The 20,028-nt window shown below is 41.9% G+C and overlaps 1 protein-coding gene across 1 annotated transcript; it reads left to right on the top strand.

Moving 5' to 3' along the window:
* The first annotated feature begins 608 nt into the window (after positions 1 to 608).
* LOC124138998 lies at positions 609 to 13,898 on the top strand. The gene is made up of 5 exons (XM_046505943.2): positions 609 to 908; positions 2,066 to 2,347; positions 7,122 to 7,493; positions 9,563 to 9,667; positions 11,172 to 13,898. Exons 1-5 carry the CDS (start codon positions 851 to 853, stop codon positions 11,240 to 11,242), a joined length of 888 nt encoding a protein of 295 aa, XP_046361899.2. The 5' UTR covers positions 609 to 850; the 3' UTR covers positions 11,243 to 13,898.
* The last annotated feature ends 6,130 nt before the right edge of the window (positions 13,899 to 20,028 follow it).

Below are 20,028 nucleotides of genomic sequence, written 5' to 3'. Positions count from 1 at the left end.
TTAGAGACCTCTTAGTCTTAGGTGGTTTCGGGTTTGTGCAAAAAGTAACTAATGTAAGTCCGACATTAAGTGTATTTGCACGCTGTGGTATTTGCATGCTTGAACCCTTATACAGCCGATGCAAAAACAAGACATGTTGATATTTCAACAAAGAATTAATTTCATAAAGCAAAAACTGCTGTGCCATTGGTTAAGTTTAATTTTCATTGGTGAGCATCTGTTGTATTTTCCAGGAAGATTTTGACCAATAAACTGAAAAATATTATCATACATTCAATGTCCATGGTTATGACATTATATTCAATATCAATTCAGTATCATTGCAGATACCACAAATATAAAAAAAAAACCACTTTCTTTTGTATGGCATTATCCACACTTAAAAAAACAATAAATAAGCTTAAGATTTAGTCATTAATTTAATTCCTAGGTCATGATTACTCTCAAAATATTATACATTCTTGGCAAATATTCCCAAAAGCCAAGCCCGAACACATAACTGTGTCAGTGTGAGGCTGTGTGTTCCGGATGACCTGACGCAGCGTGAATGGAAATTTCTGGCCAAGCCCTCGAGGTCATATCCTTTGTTTAGCCGCTCCCGTAAAACCCGACTAACACGTGTGACTGGTTCATCAACATGACTTTAATGTGATGACTGTGTTGTGATAAGCTGGGACGTTTGTCTGTATTCGTCATCGAAGTGTTGGGCAATGCGGACCAGAGTTGCTTGATACCATAGGCATTTAAGGAAGCGAATAATATTTGATCACAGGAGCTTTCTATTATAAGGTACTCTGATAATTCAAGATCTCCGGGTGTTTAAAAGACACATACCATCGCTACTCTCAACATGACTGCAGCCATAATCGCGATAGTGTTGTCCCTATGCCTACATTCAATGGTTCTAGGTAAGTAAACGAACGTTTTAATGAAATTCACATAGTACCAGCTCGTGTGGTTAATTTATCAGAGCAAGACAGAGACAATTTACTTGTCTCTGAGCTTGAGTCAAGAATCCCTTGATTCATTTATCCAGTGCTATGTGTTTTACATGTATATGCTTCGATTATCCAGTCATGTAAGGTTTGCCTTTTTTCATTTTTCATTTTTATCAGCGGTCCGGGCGTCGCATGATCATGATCATGATAAAATAATTATGGTTTATACATATTATACATATATTATACATTTACGTTTCATGGGCACAGATAAGGGCGGGGGGTGGGGTGGGGTGGGGGGTGGGGTGTGGTGTGTGGGTGTGGGTGTGGGTGTGGGTGTGGGTGTACTTGTACTAGTCCGGACTGATGCCGATTTATAGTGCTAGCTCACTGAGATACCATGCCGCAGTTTAACATGAATACCCCACTCAGACACAGCATACTGACTCCGAGCCGACCAGTCCTTGTTTTAGCCCCTTAATGCCGAGCGCCAGACAGGGTAACAACAAGTAAATGCCGAGTGCCAGACAGGGTAACAGCAAGTAAATGCCGAGCGCCAGACAGGGTAACAAGAAGTACTATCTTTTAACGTCTTTTGGTATGACGCGGCCGGGGATCAGACCCCGGACCTTCCGCTCTCCGGGCGGACGTTCTACCACTAGACCACGGAGGCGGTCTGCTATTTAGAACCTGCACCAAGACGTCGCTCCTAATTGTGATAAAGAAGTTGTTCATCCATATATCGACCCGTGAGGATTCCGGGGTAGAATAGGTCTTCAGCAACCCATGCTTGCCGTAAAAGGCGACTATGCTTGTCGTAAAAGGCGACTAACGGGATCGGGTGGTCAGGCTCGCTGACTTGGTTCATGCATGTCATCGATCCCAATTGCGTGGGTTGATGCACACGATATTAATCACTGGGATGTCTGGTCCAGACTCGATTATTTACAGACCGCCGTCATATAGCTGGACAATTGCTGAGTGCGGCGTTAAACAACAAACCAACCAACCAAATCATCCATATATCCTATCCTTACATAATAACGTTTTGGCAATGAGAAGGTAAGATTTGACTTCATTTAAAGGTTAAAGCGGATGTAGTTAAGACACTGAGTTCTCTATTCCAGGTCATGAGATGGAGACAAAACAAGTATGTACCTCCAATTCCTCGACGACATTTAATCTCTCCTGCTCGGAACAAGAGATGCTGTATTTCGCCAGTTTGGACATCCGGAATATGACCGACAACTGTGAGCGAGGTTCTTGTAGCTCAGGGTACTCCAGTACCGATGACGTCCAATGTATGGGGGTCTCATCATGTGAGAAGACTGTGAATAAGTCAATGATCCAGACATTATGTGAGAGCGTCATCAAATATCAACCTACGATATCATATGAATGTATACATGGTAGGTGTCTTCCGCATATTTATTTCATCCCAGATTGCACATTTCTGTTTCGTTTACATACATACATTCATTCTATTACTTACGGGGCGATGGGGTAGCCTAGTGGGTAAAGCGTTTGCTCGTCACGCCGAAGACCCGGGTTCGATTCCCGACATGGGTACAATGTATGACGCCCATTTCCCGGTGTCCCTCGCCGTGATATTGCTGGAATATTGCTAAAGGCGGCGTAAAACCATACTCACTCTCACTGTTACATACGATATCATAAGTTGTCCACCGATCTCGAAGGACATGTGTTGTTGTTGGTAGTGGTTGTAAAATTACCATTGTTCAACACCAGTTTATTTAATCACTGGACTTAACAAATAATATATGCTGGGGAGATGTGGTTCCTGACATCCTCGATTATCCAGCGTGTGATTATACAAGCTGGACTATGATACGCTGGATAATCGAGGATGCCTGACGTCAAGTCGCAAAAACATTTTTTCCACAAAACGATGCTCAGACGTTGTCTGCTTGTGGCAGTAATTATTATTGTGCAATCTTTTGAAGATGATGACATGCGTTTGAGGTGACAAAATGTGAAGCCAAAAAAACATTACTGTTAATATGAATGTGTCATTTATACCCGTTTTTATGGATGCATTTGTCATATACAACGTCATCAGTCAGGAAAGTTACTCAAACAAAATTACCTATACATAACACACTGTGTTGTATGGAAGATGTCGTTATTGCGTGCATGTATTTGGAACGGGTTCACGCGGTGAGTACTTTTTTCGTATTCTTTTTTCTCTCTTAACATTTCAAGATACGAAGTTAAAATTTCAAGATAAAGATCGTGAAATTTCGAGATAATAAGTTAACATTTTAGGAAAGAGTTCCTTTTCTTCCCGCCACCTGTTGTTTTTCATTATAAAAACGATCGGCCAGCTTCAACGGCATGCACAGCATGTAAAACACTTGCGATGTCTAAAGTTTGAGCGAATTTGCTATCCGCGTTCAGTAACTGTGTCTCGAAACAAAGATTTACCTGAAATGACAGGTGTTCCCTTCAATATTGTTCCTCATATGGATAAATTTGAAAATTTTCTGAGCAGTTCTCTCATATACCGTCACTTCTGTCATGGCTTGGTTTGTTTGTTGTTTAACGCCGCACTCAGCAATATTCCAGCTATATGACGGCGGTCTGTAAATTATCGAGTCTGGACCAGACAATCCAGTGATTGATATCATGAGCATCGATCCACGCAATTGGGATACGATGACATGCATCAAACAAGTCAGCGAGCCTGACCACCCGTTCCCGTTAGTCGCCTTCTACGACAAGCATAGTCGCCTCCTATGACAAGCATAGTCGCCTTTTTACGGCAAGCATGGGTTGCTGAAGACCTATTCTACCCCGGATCTTCACGGATCGGGTATGTGGTGTGATGTTCCCTGTGTGTGAGCCCATGTACCCCGAACCATGTGCCACGAGGGATTTATCACACCAGCATTCATGAGTTATGCATGAGTTATTTGAGCGTCTGTAGTTTGGGTCATGACAATGAATAGGGGTCATCACTTCAGCTCTGATCGCGTTTACGGTCTCTGTACTCTTATTGACGCATGTATGCTTAGCAAAGAAGTCATCACATGTTTATTACCGTTGAAATCGGATACTCGAGTCAAGGTCTGGTCGGTGTAGCCTGTCTCACAATCCCAGAACCATATTATTTTCCCTTCCGCCCACCCCTTTCAGTAATGCCAAATCACGAAATGGAGCAAGTCTAGACTTTCCACAGGTACTGAATCTCTCTCCTCACTGCTCCTTTTCAATCTGTTTGTTTGTTGTGTTACGCCGTTGGAGTTAACTTGTTTCTATCAAAAGTATGAAATTTAAGAGACTAAGCGTAAGTCTAGGTTAGTGATTCATGAACACATGCCTCATTCGTGACCAACTCGTGTTATTCCGGGACAAGCCGAATAGCGACTCGTGCCCCTCTCATGGCCATGTTTGCGACCGGGTTCCGTCTTAGCGCAAACGGGCATACCTAAAACAATTGTCAACTCAGTGCGTGATGGTTGACATATATTTCCCCATATATTATATATATTTCAGATGCAATTTAAAGCAGATCGGGGCGTGAGTAATTATACAGTATGATTGAACACATTTAACTGTGTCTTGGGTATATTTTAAGATGCAAGACATATGTAAAATCAAAAATTATTTCTGAGGGATTCTTTGACGAAGTACTTGAAATCATACGCGCATTCTGATTGGTTTGTCGTATTTTCGCACATTACATTCATCGATAGGGGGACGAGTCTTCTTGCAGGTTGCGGAAAGGGGCGAGTGGTGACGAATGCACATGCCTATGACATAGTTGGAATCGTAGTCTGATTTGAGCAGAGCAGCAGTCTACAATATGAAAAGGGCCATGATTGTTTTCTTATTTCGACGTCAGCAATATAGATAAATGTCACGGCTGTATGTAAATAATATATAGTCATGGCCAAGCAAACCAGTGGTTGATAGCATGTGACGCATCAATTACAAAATTGGTGAATATTTGACTTGCCTTTGCATGTGTTTGTGACGGGTGCTACCGGTGGGGCAGGATACTCTCACCTTTTCGCGAACACCTGGAATCAACCAGTGGTTGAAAGCATGATCAACGATCATCAATGTCAGGTTTGCTTGTAGACAGTTTCAGTTGAGTTTTCGTTTCATGTTTTTTCATCGTAATAATATTACTGGGTCCAGCTCATGTACCACCAAATCCCCGTCACACAAAAATAACCATAACCCTTAATGCGATCAGTGAAGGTATTTCTTTATGTTCACAGAGTGTTTTTATCTGAGTATTTGAGACGTGGAATTATTACTGTGTGGATTCTCAAAACCTCAGAGGATTTGCTCGAAGTTTTGCAAGTTTAGAAAGGAATCAAGTTGAATGATGTCAAAACATTGATTTTGAGTTTTTCAACGTTGTACACTGCTCGACAAACGTAGGGGTAAACCATCCCTTGTAACATATTTTGTTACATAAATGCGAAGTTCTTTCGTCTTTTGGAATGTTAAGCCAGCGGTCTGTTTCATGTGGGCATCTGTGGTTACATGTCCTAAATTTAAGTAAAGGTGACAAAATAGATTTGTTTAGTAAAATATATCTTTCAAAGCAGATATGCGGTTTGAACTGCTGACAGAGAGTGCCTTTTGAGCGAGATCTCATCTGACCAATTCATTCTTGAAGAAATTGGTCTTTCAAGATGCAATGACATGACTGCCTAACCACTTCTTGGAAGTGAAGATTACTAAATATGCTGCACAAACCACACGAATTTAATATACTTTCAATTTGTTCCAGTCATTTGTTACATTTTACATTTTGTTAGCATAACATATATAGAGTTGTAAACTATTTTAGAAAGTTTTGTTTTACTGTTTTATGCCAGAAATGTATCATTATTTTGTAAATATTTTGGCATTGTGCCAAATTCATTGTAAACCGTGAAATGAGAAGTGCAGTTCCGTAGCCCAATTGATAACTTTATATAGTTGCAGTTTCCCGCTTATTTTGAACTTTTCGTATTTTTTTAGAATCTTATGATAGTATTGGGGTAACCCTAACATCAACTGCAGAAAACAGACAGTCAAGAGGGTGATTAATATTAATAAAAGTTAACCACACTTCATATTGAGTGGGGGCACGGGTGGCCTAGTCGTCTAAGGCTCCGCGATTCGCTGTGCAGAGTTGCGTCCCTTGGGCCCGCCTATGATTGTGGGTTCGAATCCCGGTTCGCCCCGATTATGTTTCTAGGTTTGTCAGCACCATACCCGTGCTCGTGGGTTTCATCGAAGTGGTAAACGTCCTAGACCTGCATCACTTTGGGCTTTCCTCTCACATTAAGCTGACACGCCGTGATATAACTGGAATACTGTTAAAAGCGGCGTTAAACCCAACTCACTCACTCACTCATATTGAGTGACTGTGGTATTCATCGGGTCAAGGTGAATGAACATTTGTTTCAATAATATCAATAATATATAATTCAATAATTAGCATGTAAAGTCGTCAGAAACAGTTTATAATCCGAAAGAGTTCTGGGACCCCATGCATTTAACAACGGCTTTCAGCCAATCAGAATGCAGCACACATTCCCATTCGCGCTCTCTAACAAAATTTGAAAGAGCGTCATGCGACTCTTGCTCAGAAGTTGCTTGATCAAGGTAACAACATTCAAGGCCTCAGTAAAGCTTTCAAAAATGTTTATGGTAGACATGTGGAGTACATTTCCAAATGTGGCGCATCAATGACAAAAATGTTGTCCGATGCAATTCCTATTTTGACTTATACCATATGTTCCAGTGTTTTTTCAGGTGAACATTTGGCTTACTTTTGTATGTGTTTGTGATGGGTGCTACCAGTGGGGCAGGATACAATCACCTTTTCGCGAACACCTGGTATCAGCAGTATTTGATAGTGATTCATGAACAGAGTTGCGTCCCTTCGAATCCCGGTTCGCCCCGATTATGTTTCTAGGTTTGTCAGCACCATACCCGTGCTCTTGGGTTTCACCGAAGTGGTAAACGTCTGAGACCTGCATCACTTCGGGCTTTCCGCCCACATTAAGCTGACACCCCGCGATATAACTGGAATAGTGTTAAAAGCGGCGTTAAACCCAACTCACTCACCCACTATTGGATATGGAAAGGGTTTTGTGTCTTTAGTTGACAGTCACACTCTCATTCGTCTAACAGTCACACAATGTTGTATTCCAGGTACTCCGGTGGATATCTGTACAACGACAGGAGTTGTATCTGGTGATGATATGATGCTGCATCTTGCATCCCCGAACTTCCCAGGAAACTCAAACTCAACGGATACCAACAAGACCTGCACGTGTGACCTCGCGGGGTCAGACATGACTGTACAGATCCTCGTGGGCAAATACGGCAATCGTGATCCCGATACGGAAAAATTCAACTTGACATCCGGCTCTGAAACATATTTGCCGACGGTACCTAACTCAACTATTGCACATCTGATACTAGGTGTGGAAGCAATGAAAAATAAGAACAGCATAACCTTGAATTATAATACGATAGAGAAGGAGGGAAAGGACGGCGACTACGTCTGGCTTAGAGTTAAAGGTAAGAAGTGTGTACGCATATATATATGGTGGTATCACCAATTACACGTTATGAATATACCCAACTGCAAATGTTCTGACCAATGCTGATGACATTGTCACAAATGAGGTGAAGATCAAAACGTCGCATTCGTGACCAACTCGTGTTATTCCGGGACAAGCCGAATAGCGACTCGTGCCCCTCTCATGGTCATTTTTGCGACCGGGTACCGTCTTAGCGCAAACGGGCATACCTAAAACAATTGTCAATTATTTGAGTTATGGTTCACATATATTTCCCCATATATTTTATATATTTAGATGCAATCTAAAGCACATCTGGACATGCGGAATCATACAGTATGATTGAACACATTTAACTGTGTCTTGGGTATATTTTTAGATGCAAGACATATGTAAAATCAAATAATATTTCTGAGGGATTCTTTGTTGAACAACTTGAAATCATACGCGCATTCTGATTGGTTTGTCGTATTTTCGCACATAACATTCATCGATAGGGGGACGAGTCTTCTTGCAGGTTACGTAAAGGGGCGAGTGGTGACGAATGAAAACCTCGGTCTCGGTGAGAGGTTTGATGGGTAACCGCGTCCGGCACCTTGACTCCTGTTATTTTGGAGGTCCTGCCCCACACAGGGAGTGGGAGTGGGAGTGGGAGTGGGAGTGGGAGTGGGAGTGGGAGAGGGAGTGGGAGAGGGAGTGGGAATGGGAGTGGGAGTGGGAGCGGAGATTGTAGAAACGACATATTAAAGGAGTTGTCTCCCTTAGTTTTAGCTCGACGCGAATATTTTCATATTGTATGAATGCTTCACTAGGTTCCTTTCTGCAGGCAAGTGGCGTGTCACGTGGTATTTTTTTTTTTTTTTTTTTACACCACTCTCAGCAATACTCCAGCTACTTGTCGACAGCCTGACAATAATCATGTCTTGACCAGACATTCAAGTGATTGACATAATGAGCATGTCAGTGAGCCTGTCCACCTGATTCTGACCACGGACATAGGGACCAACTCTAACCCGGAATGCTGATTGGTTTTCTTTGACTATCTGTTCCTTCCAAACTTCCTTCCTTTAGAGGGTAACGACGAGTGAGTGAGTGAGTTGGGTTTAGCGTCGCTTTTAACAGTATTCCAGTTATATCACGGTGTGCCGCTTCATGTGGGAGGAAAGCCCGAAGTGATGCAGGTCTCAGACGTTTACCACTTCGGTGAAACCCAAGAGCATGGGTATGGTGCTGACAAACCTAGAAACATAATCGAGGTGAACCGGGATTCGAACCCACAATCATAGGTTTCTGGCGTGCCCAAGGGACGCAACTCTGCACAGCGAATCGCAGCGCCTAAGACACCCGTGCACCCATCTACTGTGACAAGCGGTTTGATCAGAGTCATCAGTTGTAATGTGGTTCATTCTATCAGAAACATGAGACATTTTATTTTTATGATCACAGTAACATCTCACTTTAAATGTGCTATTATTTCAAAGAAAATTTAGAATAACTACCTCGTACTCGAAATAGCAAATCATATTTGAATGAATGTGTGATTATTGCTTTTTGATGCATTAGCATTTTCTTTTACGTTTTATGTCTTTTACTTGAACAATGAGTGATGAACGATCATTCGTTTATGAAACAGTAACGCAATAATAATAATAATAATAATAATAATAATCTGCAGGTATGCAGGTACTAGTATCTGCTCAAATGCGGTTATATTTGTTCCACGACCAGCAGATCTGTTTGCATTCTAGTTCCCAACTCCCTTGGGAGTATACAACCCAAGCTGCCTACGGGCGCTAGAGGGTTTCTACATCCACCTGACATATCCACCTGATACCCATTCCCTGCTGGGTGAACAGAGGCACATTTGAACTGTGTCACACCACAAGTTTTGACACTGGTGTTTCGGGTGTATATACGTATTCGTGTCATCTACCATCGGACGAATGGGTCCTTTGAGTGAACAGGGTGTATGTACTGTACACTAGGAGTAGTGACAACAATGTAAAGACCCGTAAACATTGTTAGTCCCAAGGCTGAATAATACCATTACCAAACATCTTCTTGAAGGTTCCTCTTACCTGACCGTGGCATGCAATGGCGCTAATCCACCCTCAACACCTGCCCCCCCGAGTACCACCACCGACGTCACATCAGGAACAACACAGCCTGGAGGTACGTACCTGTTTACTACTGTTAGTGGAGCGGATTATTGACAAAAGTGTGCACTTTGTGTTAAAAGCATGAACAGTATAAAATAGCGGCCATATTAGAAATGGCAGCCATCTTGAAAATGGCAGCCATCTTGAAAATGGCGACCATTTTGCTTGGCCCTATAGCCAAATTAATCACCATGGTTAAAGCTTTGTTTGTACCAAGTCTCATGCTTTTCACTCAAAGTGCTCAGTTCGACCCTTTTTTCACACTTAGCCGCTCCTCTATGTCCAAGATAATAGCTTTGCATTCAAAATTTACAATCCAGAGTCCCTGAAGTGATTTGCCATGGTTTTCAAGACAACAAACATCCACATGTTTATAAGCCCATATTGCATCTTGCTTGAAAACAGTGTTGAATGTACACGTTGAGACGTTGCCTCAATTGCAATAAAGGAGCCGTTTATTCAGGAACCTGCCCCTGTTCATCGCACCAACTTACAACGTCCACAAAGATTACGTTAGTCTAAAACGATAGGAATTGACGGAGTTGGAGTATAACAAGGCACATTGTGCTTAGCAACCGATTTATTATTCATGGGTGGGGGTTGTGCTGGGATTTTGTCTGGAGACTACAGCTGATAAACCATATATTGTTTTTATTAAAACCATGAGCATAAATATATTTGTTTAAAAATAAACCCATCTTAATTTCTCGCAGCAATGTATTATTCTAGGCTGTCAATTTCGTTTTTAAGCATTATTCTTTTTTCAAGCATTTCCTGGGACAATATATAGTTTTCAGTAAAATTCCAGGCACCCCCAGAATATTTAATGGCCAGCCCCTGATCTTGATCCCGATTGCTTGCATGAATGTTTTCAATTATTTTCATTAGTTTTACTTTCAACATGTTCGTATCCCCAGGCCTCAAAATTGCTACGAAAACGGTCGCCAATGCGACCTAATATTCAGTTTGTCTACTCTCTAAAATTCAGACGTAGCCAACTGACTATCTTGAAAATATCTTATGGCGACTAAATTCTATTGCTACACATATGAAGATACAAAAATGATTATAAGCTGATCTTGGAACACGTCTGCTGATAATTGTACTCGCAAAGAATTCCTCCTAAAGTCGACAATGAACCAAAATACTAAATATTAATGTAGTTAGTACAAACCTATATCATCTAGTAACATAAATTGCATCATGGTCACAAATAAAAAAAATCAAGTACAGTTTCCACTAATACATGTAATCAATTTCAAGATTAGTGTTATGACTTGTACATAAATTATTAATATAATAGTTATTTGATTAAAGATAGTTTCAAATGCTTTTGGCTACCTACAATATTGGCTTAACCTCTTAATTTTACCACTGACTACCTGGAAAAAATGCTTGTAGACAAGTGGCTACTTGATAAAAATGTAAACTTTGAGGCCTGATCCTTTGTCAAACCGAAACCCCATTTATTTGAACAAGTTATTCCAACACCAAAGTATATCTCTCTGTTTCTCCAGGAATCCCCATGGTGACAGTGGCAAGTGTCTGCAGTGCTCTTTTCGCCGCCATGATCTTCACCGCCGTCTAACATAACCAACATGCTTACAAGAAACCAACTAGGATTAGTTAGCACCTGCAGACCACCTCCTCGAAGTGCACGCTGCCGAGGCTGAAGGGTAGATACCCAAAAGGGTACAAGGTGGTCTTCTTGATGTTGTCCAATAGTGAATTATAAGCTCTGTTGTAATTATCTATCCTGAGTCAACTACAACAAATGACCCTATGGGGTGAACTATCCATTGTCATCACTTTCAAATATTTGCTCGGGTACAATTTAGAGTTTATACTGCTGATTGGTCATGAAATCGGTATGAAATCCCACCACAATTTTGTTGAGAACAAAACCATATGATCATTCTTTTACTCGGGATGTGTAATCCATAATTTCTCGAAGCTCACACGCTGCACTGTATAATTCAGAAACCTGATTAAACCGCTCATGTAATCGGCCTGCTCCAGAGCATTGTCACAGTCTAGCTGTATGAAGCTACATTTATCGCCATAATCAAGTACCCAGTAAGACGTAGTGTGTTTCTAAGAAGATCGTAAACATTCTTGCAGTTAAAGGCGAGTATGCTTGTCGTAAGAGGAAACTAACGGGTGGTCAGGCTGCGCATGACGAGACCCGTGTAGAACCCATGCCTGCTGTAAAAGGCGACTAAGCTTATCGTAAGAGGCGACTAACGGGATCGGGTGGTCAGGCTCGCTGACTAGGTTGATGCACGTAATCGTATCCCAATTACGTGAATCGATGCTCATGATGTCAATCACTGGGTTGTCTGGTCCAGACTCGATTATTTACAGACCGCCGCATATAGCCTACCAGCTCGTTTGATCGGTTGCGACAACTTGCATCTTGAAGCGTTACGTATTACTGTACAGGTTTTGAAAACTATGTAGCATTTACTGGCTTAGAAATGTTAAATATCAAGTTAAATTTAATAAAAAACTTGGAAGAGAAATTAGTAATTTTGACACTCTTTTACAATGATTGGAAAAGTATTACATAGTTTCTGTTGAGATTCGGTAAAGATTCATTGAATTGTATTTGGACCATGATTAGTTGTCAGGAATGTAGCACTATTTAATGTAAGCAGTGTTGTGGAAGTTATTATATTTTAATGTTCAAATTATTTTAATCGTTATTATTAATGTCAAGCGTTATAGAAACATGTGGAATATTCTGTGAGATTCTAGTGACACTGGACAGGTCTAGCACTGTGTAGAAAGTTCTGGAAGCTGGTTAGACTATTCATGTGGAGCGTCCCTGTCTCATCTCACACATTTCCTCTCGCATTACATTTCATATTTTGTTTGAAGATCACTCATCACCCTGCCTAGGCCAGACTTTTGCTATCACCACTGTTTTTTTTATTTGATACTGACCACTGTCATCATATTATGTATTGCCACTCTATTGACAACAATTTGCGATCTTCTCCGAAAATAGACAACTATTCAGAGAGGATGTACCCGAGTCAATACACTTGAATAACGTCATTTTCCTGTTTTGAACGACCCATAATATTTTATCAAAGGACAGTTGTTGTCAATTATGTACACTTCGAATTAACGGAACCTTTTTGTGTCTATAAAATATATTCAAAACAAGTAACGAAACTATTTTTCAAATGGATGATTTTAAATTTTGTCAGAAAACGTGACGCCAGTGAGTCCAGCAATTTGAGGACGTGTATTGGTCAACATTGGTTTCGGCGACAGATAGAACTTTGTGAAAATAACTTTTTAATATTTTCAGGTATTTGTATAATCATTAAAGCTCAGTAAATAGTATATACAATATTGTGTTGTGATATAATGCTTATGATATGTATAGTCGGAATGTACCCTGATTTAAGGAGAAATTTCTCCTCACAGTGTGCTGTACAATTCTTATTCAAGTTCTCCTTAACCTTGATTACTTAACAATAGGTTCGTTAGTTATTAACATATTTCTTATAGTTTGCTTTTGTCGCCAAACAGCCGTTAATATCAATATCTTTATGGTAATTGTTTATATGTTGTGATGTTTTCATATAACACATCCGCCTGCAGGATAGTGTTTTTTTTATGATGGTGTCAACAACCAGCAACACTAGGGCAACTGTAAAACAGGCTGGACCTGCACAAACCTACCTTAGCCATACATCTGTTGTAACTCTATGTTAAAACACATGACTTACTTCTTTACGATCGTTTCATTCAGCGGGGTCCAGGATGTGAGGGAAAATGAGAATTGCATGCACGTTTCTTTACTTTTGTGCTGTAATTACTGGATAATCTATCAACGCTTTGCAAGACATATCCGTGTAGAGACCTACTATACCTTAAGGAACATCCATTTGATTTGCATCGGGGTTGGATCGAGGGAATCATGTTGTTGAAAACATCTATTTCCCCAGCTTTAGCCAACTAACTATTTACAATCTATTCATTTTGACTATTAACACAAACAGTTTTGACGTTTTGGTTTTATCCACAAAACAAATGATTCGTTTTCACCACTGCCAATAAGTTATTCATTTTGGGCATTTCAACCGGTGCCATAACGTTTGTCATTGCGCGATATTTCTTGCTTCCTTAGGTAATCATCAGTTACAGATGCTCGTCGCATGTTGTTTGAATACGATTGTCAATATTGCCTTTAGCTCCCTGTGCAATAAATAAATATGTATTTTCCATAATATTGTTATCGTTTTGAATTTATGAATTTGAACATTAAGGTCCATTTGAAAGAATAATACCGAACTAATATTTATCTTAATAATGAACTGTGATCCTTCACACATTTTGACCATGATGGAAATCGACTCAGGGTCAAGACGAGCTAACACTGTAACCACTAGGCTACCCAGTTAACATTGTATTCATGTGGGGAACTGAACGATCGAAGCGCTATGGTGATCGACCGCCTCCGTGGTCTTGTGGTAGAGCGTCCGCCCGGAGGGCGGAAGGTCCAGGGTTCGATCCCGGGCCGCGTCATACAAAAAGACGTTAACAGATTGTACTTGTTGTTACCCTGTCGGGCGCTCGGCATTAAGGGGCTAAAACAAGGACTGGTCGGCTCGGAGTCAGTATACTGTGTCTGAGTGGGGTATTCATGTTAAACTGCGGCATGGTATCTCAGTGAGCTAGCACTATAAATCGGCATCAGTCCGGACTAGTACAAGCAGCCACACACACACATACAAGTATAAGTCCAATAATCTTGGACGCGACGTTAAACCCAATTTCACCTCACCTCACCGCTATGGTGATCGTAACTGCCATACTTTAACATAAACCTACGACAGTCGTAGCGTTGAGGTGATCGTAACTGCCATACTTTAACATAAACCTACGACAGTCGTAGCGCTGAGGTGATGGCAACTGCCATACTTTAGCATAGACTTACGACAGTCGTGGCGTTACGATCGCTTAATAGTGCAGCCTGGTTTCCTGGGTATGCTGCGCTGGAGCTACTCAGTGTAGCGCCAGCGCAGCATACCCAGAGGACCAGGTTTATTATAGTGAAGAACCGGGCGCCAGAATGATGGTTGACAGACAAAACTCGGAATTACCGATCATCTAATTCTCGTGAATCAATGTTGCAAGTGGCATGCATTCGCTTGGGACCCTAATCCGCAATTCTTCGTAGCCCCGGGGGCACGGGTGGCCCAGTCGTCTTAGGCGCCGCGATTCGCTGTCCAAAGTTGCGTCCCTTGGGCCCGCCAGAAACCTATGATTGTGAGTTCGAATCCTGCATCGCCCTAATTATGTTTCTAGGTTTGTCAGCACCATACCCGTACTCGTGGGTTTCACCGAAATGGTAAACGTCTGAGACCTGCATCACTTCGGGCTTTCCTCCCACATTAAGCTGACACGCCGTGAAATAACTGGAATACTGTTAAAAGCGGCGTTAAACCCAACTCACTCACTCTTAGTAGCCCGTTGGTTACCCTCTAAGTGTCGGCGATTTTTTGGAAGAAACAGATAGTCAAAGAAAACCAATCAGTATTCCGGGTTTGAGTTGGTCCGGACACCCGATGTCCGTGGTCAAGATCAGGTGCTCAGGCTCAGTGACATGCTCATTATGTCAATCACTTGACTGTCTGGTCCAGACACGATTATTGTCAGGCTGGCGACAAGTAGCTGGAGTATTGCTGAGAGTGGTGTAAAAAACAAACAAACAAATACCACGTGACACGCCACTTGCCTGCAGAAAGGAACCTAGTGAAGCATTCATACAATATGAAAATATTCGCGTCGAGCTGAAACTAAGGGAGACAACTCCTTTAATATGTCGTATCTACAACCAGTGCTTTCGGGGTAATCACACAGCGAAAGAGCGGAGAATATGACGGGTGTATTTCTTTTCAAATTAAAACATTTAAACATTATTTGGAGAGAGGCGGAAAAATGATACAGATGTTTTTGGAAGGGATGAATACATGTTACAGAAAAATATGTCACAGTCTCAGTCCCCCTCCTCACTACTTTAATAAGAAATGACCAGTTCCTTAGTTCTAAAGGTACCCAAAGAGCTGCCTTAAAGATGACACAATACCTTCCACTTCTCTCATGTACACCACACGTATGTAATTCTCTATTTGGATGCCATTCATTAGCATCTGTAAATGACATCGGGGCATGTTGGTATTGAGCAAGATTAATACCAGCAAAGCCTTACTTTCCCCATGAGGGATGTTCACAACTACTTCTCAGACTGTCACTCTTCCCCAAATGCCCTGACATTCCTTAGGGGTAAATTCTAATTAAATTTGATCTGGATCCTAAAGAAAAAGGGGCGGTCGGGTAGACTAGTGGTTAAAGCGTTCGCTCGTCACGCCGAAGACCCGAGTTCGATTCCCGACATGGGTCCAATGTGTGAAGCCCATTTCTGGTGTCCCCCGCCGTGATATTGCTGGAATATTGCTAGAAGCGGCGTAAAATCAAACTGACTCACTAACCTAAAGAAACACCACATTCGTCCTCACTTGGACAGGCTTTGTTCTCTGTCATTTCTCTGATCCAGCCTCCTGGAGAAAATAGTTAAACGTGTAATTTCGTCACATGAAACAGAAACCTGGAAGGATAGATTGACATCTTGTATATCAAATATTCATCTAGTTGTCTCCCGGGTGGCCCAGTCGTCTAAGGCGCCGCGATTCGCTGTGCAGAGTTGCGTCCCTTGGGCACGCCAGAAACCTATGATTGTGGGTTCGAATCCCGGTTCGCCCCGATTATGTTTCTAGGTTTGTCAGCACCATACCCGTGCTCGTGGGTTTCATCGAAGTGGTAAACGTCTGAGACCTCCCACATTAAGCTGACACGCCGTGATATAAATGGAATACTGTTAAAAGCGGCGTTAAACCCAACTCACTCACTCACTCTAGTTGTCTCCCCTCAAAAGCCCGGGAAATCACAAAAGGAAACCCTTGTAGAAGCAGCTACATTTGTGTACAGGTTGTGTGGGCTCTAGAGACGTCGTACCTGTGATAAGTGTATCTGTCTCTAGCATGATCTCCTCACACACAGACACACACAGACACACAAACAGACAGACACACAGACAGATATACAGACTCACACAGACAGAGACACACACAGACTCAGACACAAACAGACACAGACGGACACAAAAACAGAGACACACACGGACATGGACACAGACAGGCACACAGACTCACACATACACACACAGACATACAGGCAGACACATAGACAGACACACGGACAGACACAGACATACACACAGAGACTCACACACACAGACACAGGCACACAGACTCAGACACAGACAAACACCGACACACAGACAGACACGCCCAGACACACAAACAGGCCCAGGCACATACATACACACAGAAACACACAGACATACACACCGATGCACAGACACAGCCACAGACACACAGAGAGACACAAAAACAGACACACACAGACTCAGACAAAGATACGAACACGGACAGACACAAACAGATACAGACACAGACATACATACACACACGGAGACACAGACACACACACCGAAACACATTTACATACATAGAGACACAGAGACACACATAGACACAGACATACATACACACAGACACACAGAGACTCAGGCACACACAGATACACAGAGACTCAGGCACACACAGACACACAACACACACACAGGCACATACATACACACACAAACACACACGCACATACACACAAACACACTATGACACACACAGACACGGGCACACAGACTTAGACACACACAGACACACAGACTCAGACACATACATACACACACACACACACACACACACACACACACACAGATCCCAGACACACACAGAAACACAGAGACATACACACAGACAATATCTTTCAGAATAGGTTCCTCACACACTATGCAGCAGCATAAGTCAACTAAACTGAAGATCGGCTGGTCACTATGCGTGACCTGTACAAATGTGTCTCGGTATCGGGGTCGTTCCCCATCCGTTTACAACTGGTTTGCCTTTAAACATTCACTTTATCTCAAAGAAACAAAAACAATCTACCATTTCCTTCTTCACAACATTTTTCGAAATATTATGTCAGTATATTTATCACAGCACTGTAACATAAATCCATGTTTAATATTTCCGTGTAAATTGCTGTTATTTACTGGTTCTTTCATACTGTTCAACAAATTACAATTATTGTATTTTTATCACCCGGTGAAACCAAACATCACATACCGCTGGGCAAAACAGCGGCTATTGTGACCGAATCGATAATTGTCCTCGTTGCTCGTCGGGACCTCGCATCGTCATTGAGAAAATCGCGAATTAAGCAGCTGTAGACTTAATGGTTATTTTGGAGTTGCAACAGTACAAAAATAACTCCCGGCGATTTGCGAAAAAAGCGTGAAGGCTCTAAATTGACAGCACACTGTTTTTAACAATCATTGTAATGTACGTATATTAGATCACTGTTGTAGGTAGATATTTTTGTTCCTTAATTTCATACACGTATTTTTAATCCTAGTCCGATATACATATTCTGAGCAAATGGTGCGACGTAAAAAAAGATAATGGTGAGTATATGTCTTGTTACCATGGAGACATGGTATCATCATTACATATATTACGTTTTTGGTCTATTTTACATCAGTAACTACAAGCATTGTGGATTATGTTAGTTCTCCTGTTGCCTCGTTAATGGAAGACAATGTGCAGATGGATGCGGTTAACTGGTATTCATCATATAATGGGTAGGCTTCTCGGCAGGATAAAGCCAACGGATAAAAAACATATCCGTTGGGGTCCGGATAGAGATGCAAATATCAAAGGTCAAGTAGGGACTACTTTCACTGTTTATAAACAAACATGGCGTCGCCCTCGTCGGGTCAGAATTAAGCATCGGGAATCGTGATTAACTAAAGGGATAATTGCTATCATTATCAAAAGAACTGTCTAATTTTCTGAAAATCAGTGTCTACGATAAACCAGTTGGATAAACTTGGTATCACGACCGATAAATATGCAAATGAGGTACCCGGGGAGGAACTACTTTTAATAAGCTCCATGCACCAATGCAATGTCAACTTGCACAATAAACTATTTGAATAAACCCAATGAATGGGATTTGTTTCTCGATGTGTGAATGTTTCTCTTCACAATCATGGCGTCAAATAATAAATTGGGCGGTTGTATTCATAAACGCTCAAATATATACGAAAAGTCAAAGCCAGAGAACAACCAGTCTCGAATATCCAAACAAAATACAAACTATATCATTGGCATGTTTTTGTGAATCACAAACATACAAGGTGTTCGCGAAAACGTGAGGGTATCATGCCCCATTGGTGGAAACCTTCGGAGAAACAGCATTGAATTCGAACCTGAAGAGTTGTGAAATGTAGATGGATCTGGATCTACTTGAATAATGCTCGACATGTAGGGAAAGTTGACCATTGGAAAATTTTGCCATCCTGTCTTGTCGATATTTTGTTGTCACTCTGAACTTTATTACATGAATGAATCACTGAAATTCAGCGACGGCACCAGGTGTTCGCGAAGAGGGTAAGCCTGCCCCGCCCCGCCCCGCCCCGCCCCGCCCTGCTGGTAGCACCGGTTACTCCTAGTGACTGAAATGAGTGAGTGAGTGAGATGGGTTTAACGCCGCTCTTTACAGTTTTCCAGTTATATCACGGCGTGTCAGCTTAATGTGGGAGGAAAGCCCGAAGTAATGCAGGTCTCAGACGTTTACCATTTCGGTGAAACCCACGAGCACGGGTATGGTGCTGACAAACCTAGAAACATAATCGGGGCGAACCGGGATTCGAACCCACAATCATAGGTTTCTGGCGTGCCCAAGGGACGCAACTCGGACAGCGAATCGCGGCGCCTTAGACGACTGGGCCACCTGTGGCCCCGTGACTGAAATGAAGTCATAAACATCGATTAGTGTAATAATGACAATATATGATAAGGAGAGTATATCCCTCGCAGAACCTAACATGTATCAGTCATGATGGATAGGATTGGCGCCGTGGTGCACTGGTATAGCGTCCGCCTGGAGAGCGGAGGTTTGGGGGGTCGATCCCCGGCCGCGTCATACCAAAAGTACTTGTTGTTACCCTACGACGCTATATAAGTGCAGTGATCTTGGACACGACGTCCAACACAATTGCACCTCACCCAACCATGACTGACAGTATTTGGGTGTAAATTCTCGCGTTGCATCGTTAAAGCAAGCCAACGTGAACAGATGCCGCGCTGATTTCAGTTAACTGGATTTTATATAATGTACTTTACGTTTGAGACATTATCAGACATTATCTCCAGGAGTGAGTGAGTGAGTATGGTT

Source organism: Haliotis rufescens, unplaced genomic scaffold (assembly GCF_023055435.1).
Source record: "Haliotis rufescens isolate VD_foot unplaced genomic scaffold, xgHalRufe1.0.p SCAF_5, whole genome shotgun sequence".
Classification (NCBI taxonomy): Eukaryota; Metazoa; Mollusca; class Gastropoda; order Lepetellida; family Haliotidae; genus Haliotis; species Haliotis rufescens.
Note: the sequence above shows the minus strand (reverse complement) of the source record. Positions and strands in the feature narration are given on the sequence as shown.

Excerpts from the sequence above, each read along its gene's own strand:
- LOC124138998 (XM_046505943.2), top strand. The coding sequence starts at position 851 with ATGACTGCAGCCATAATCGCGATAGTGTTGTCCCTATGCCTACATTCA. Across the intron at positions 909-2,065 it reads CCTACATTCAATGGTTCTAG|GTCATGAGATGGAGACAAAA; the intron begins GTAAGTAAACGA and ends TCTCTATTCCAG. Across the intron at positions 2,348-7,121 it reads ATCATATGAATGTATACATG|GTACTCCGGTGGATATCTGT; the intron begins GTAGGTGTCTTC and ends GTTGTATTCCAG.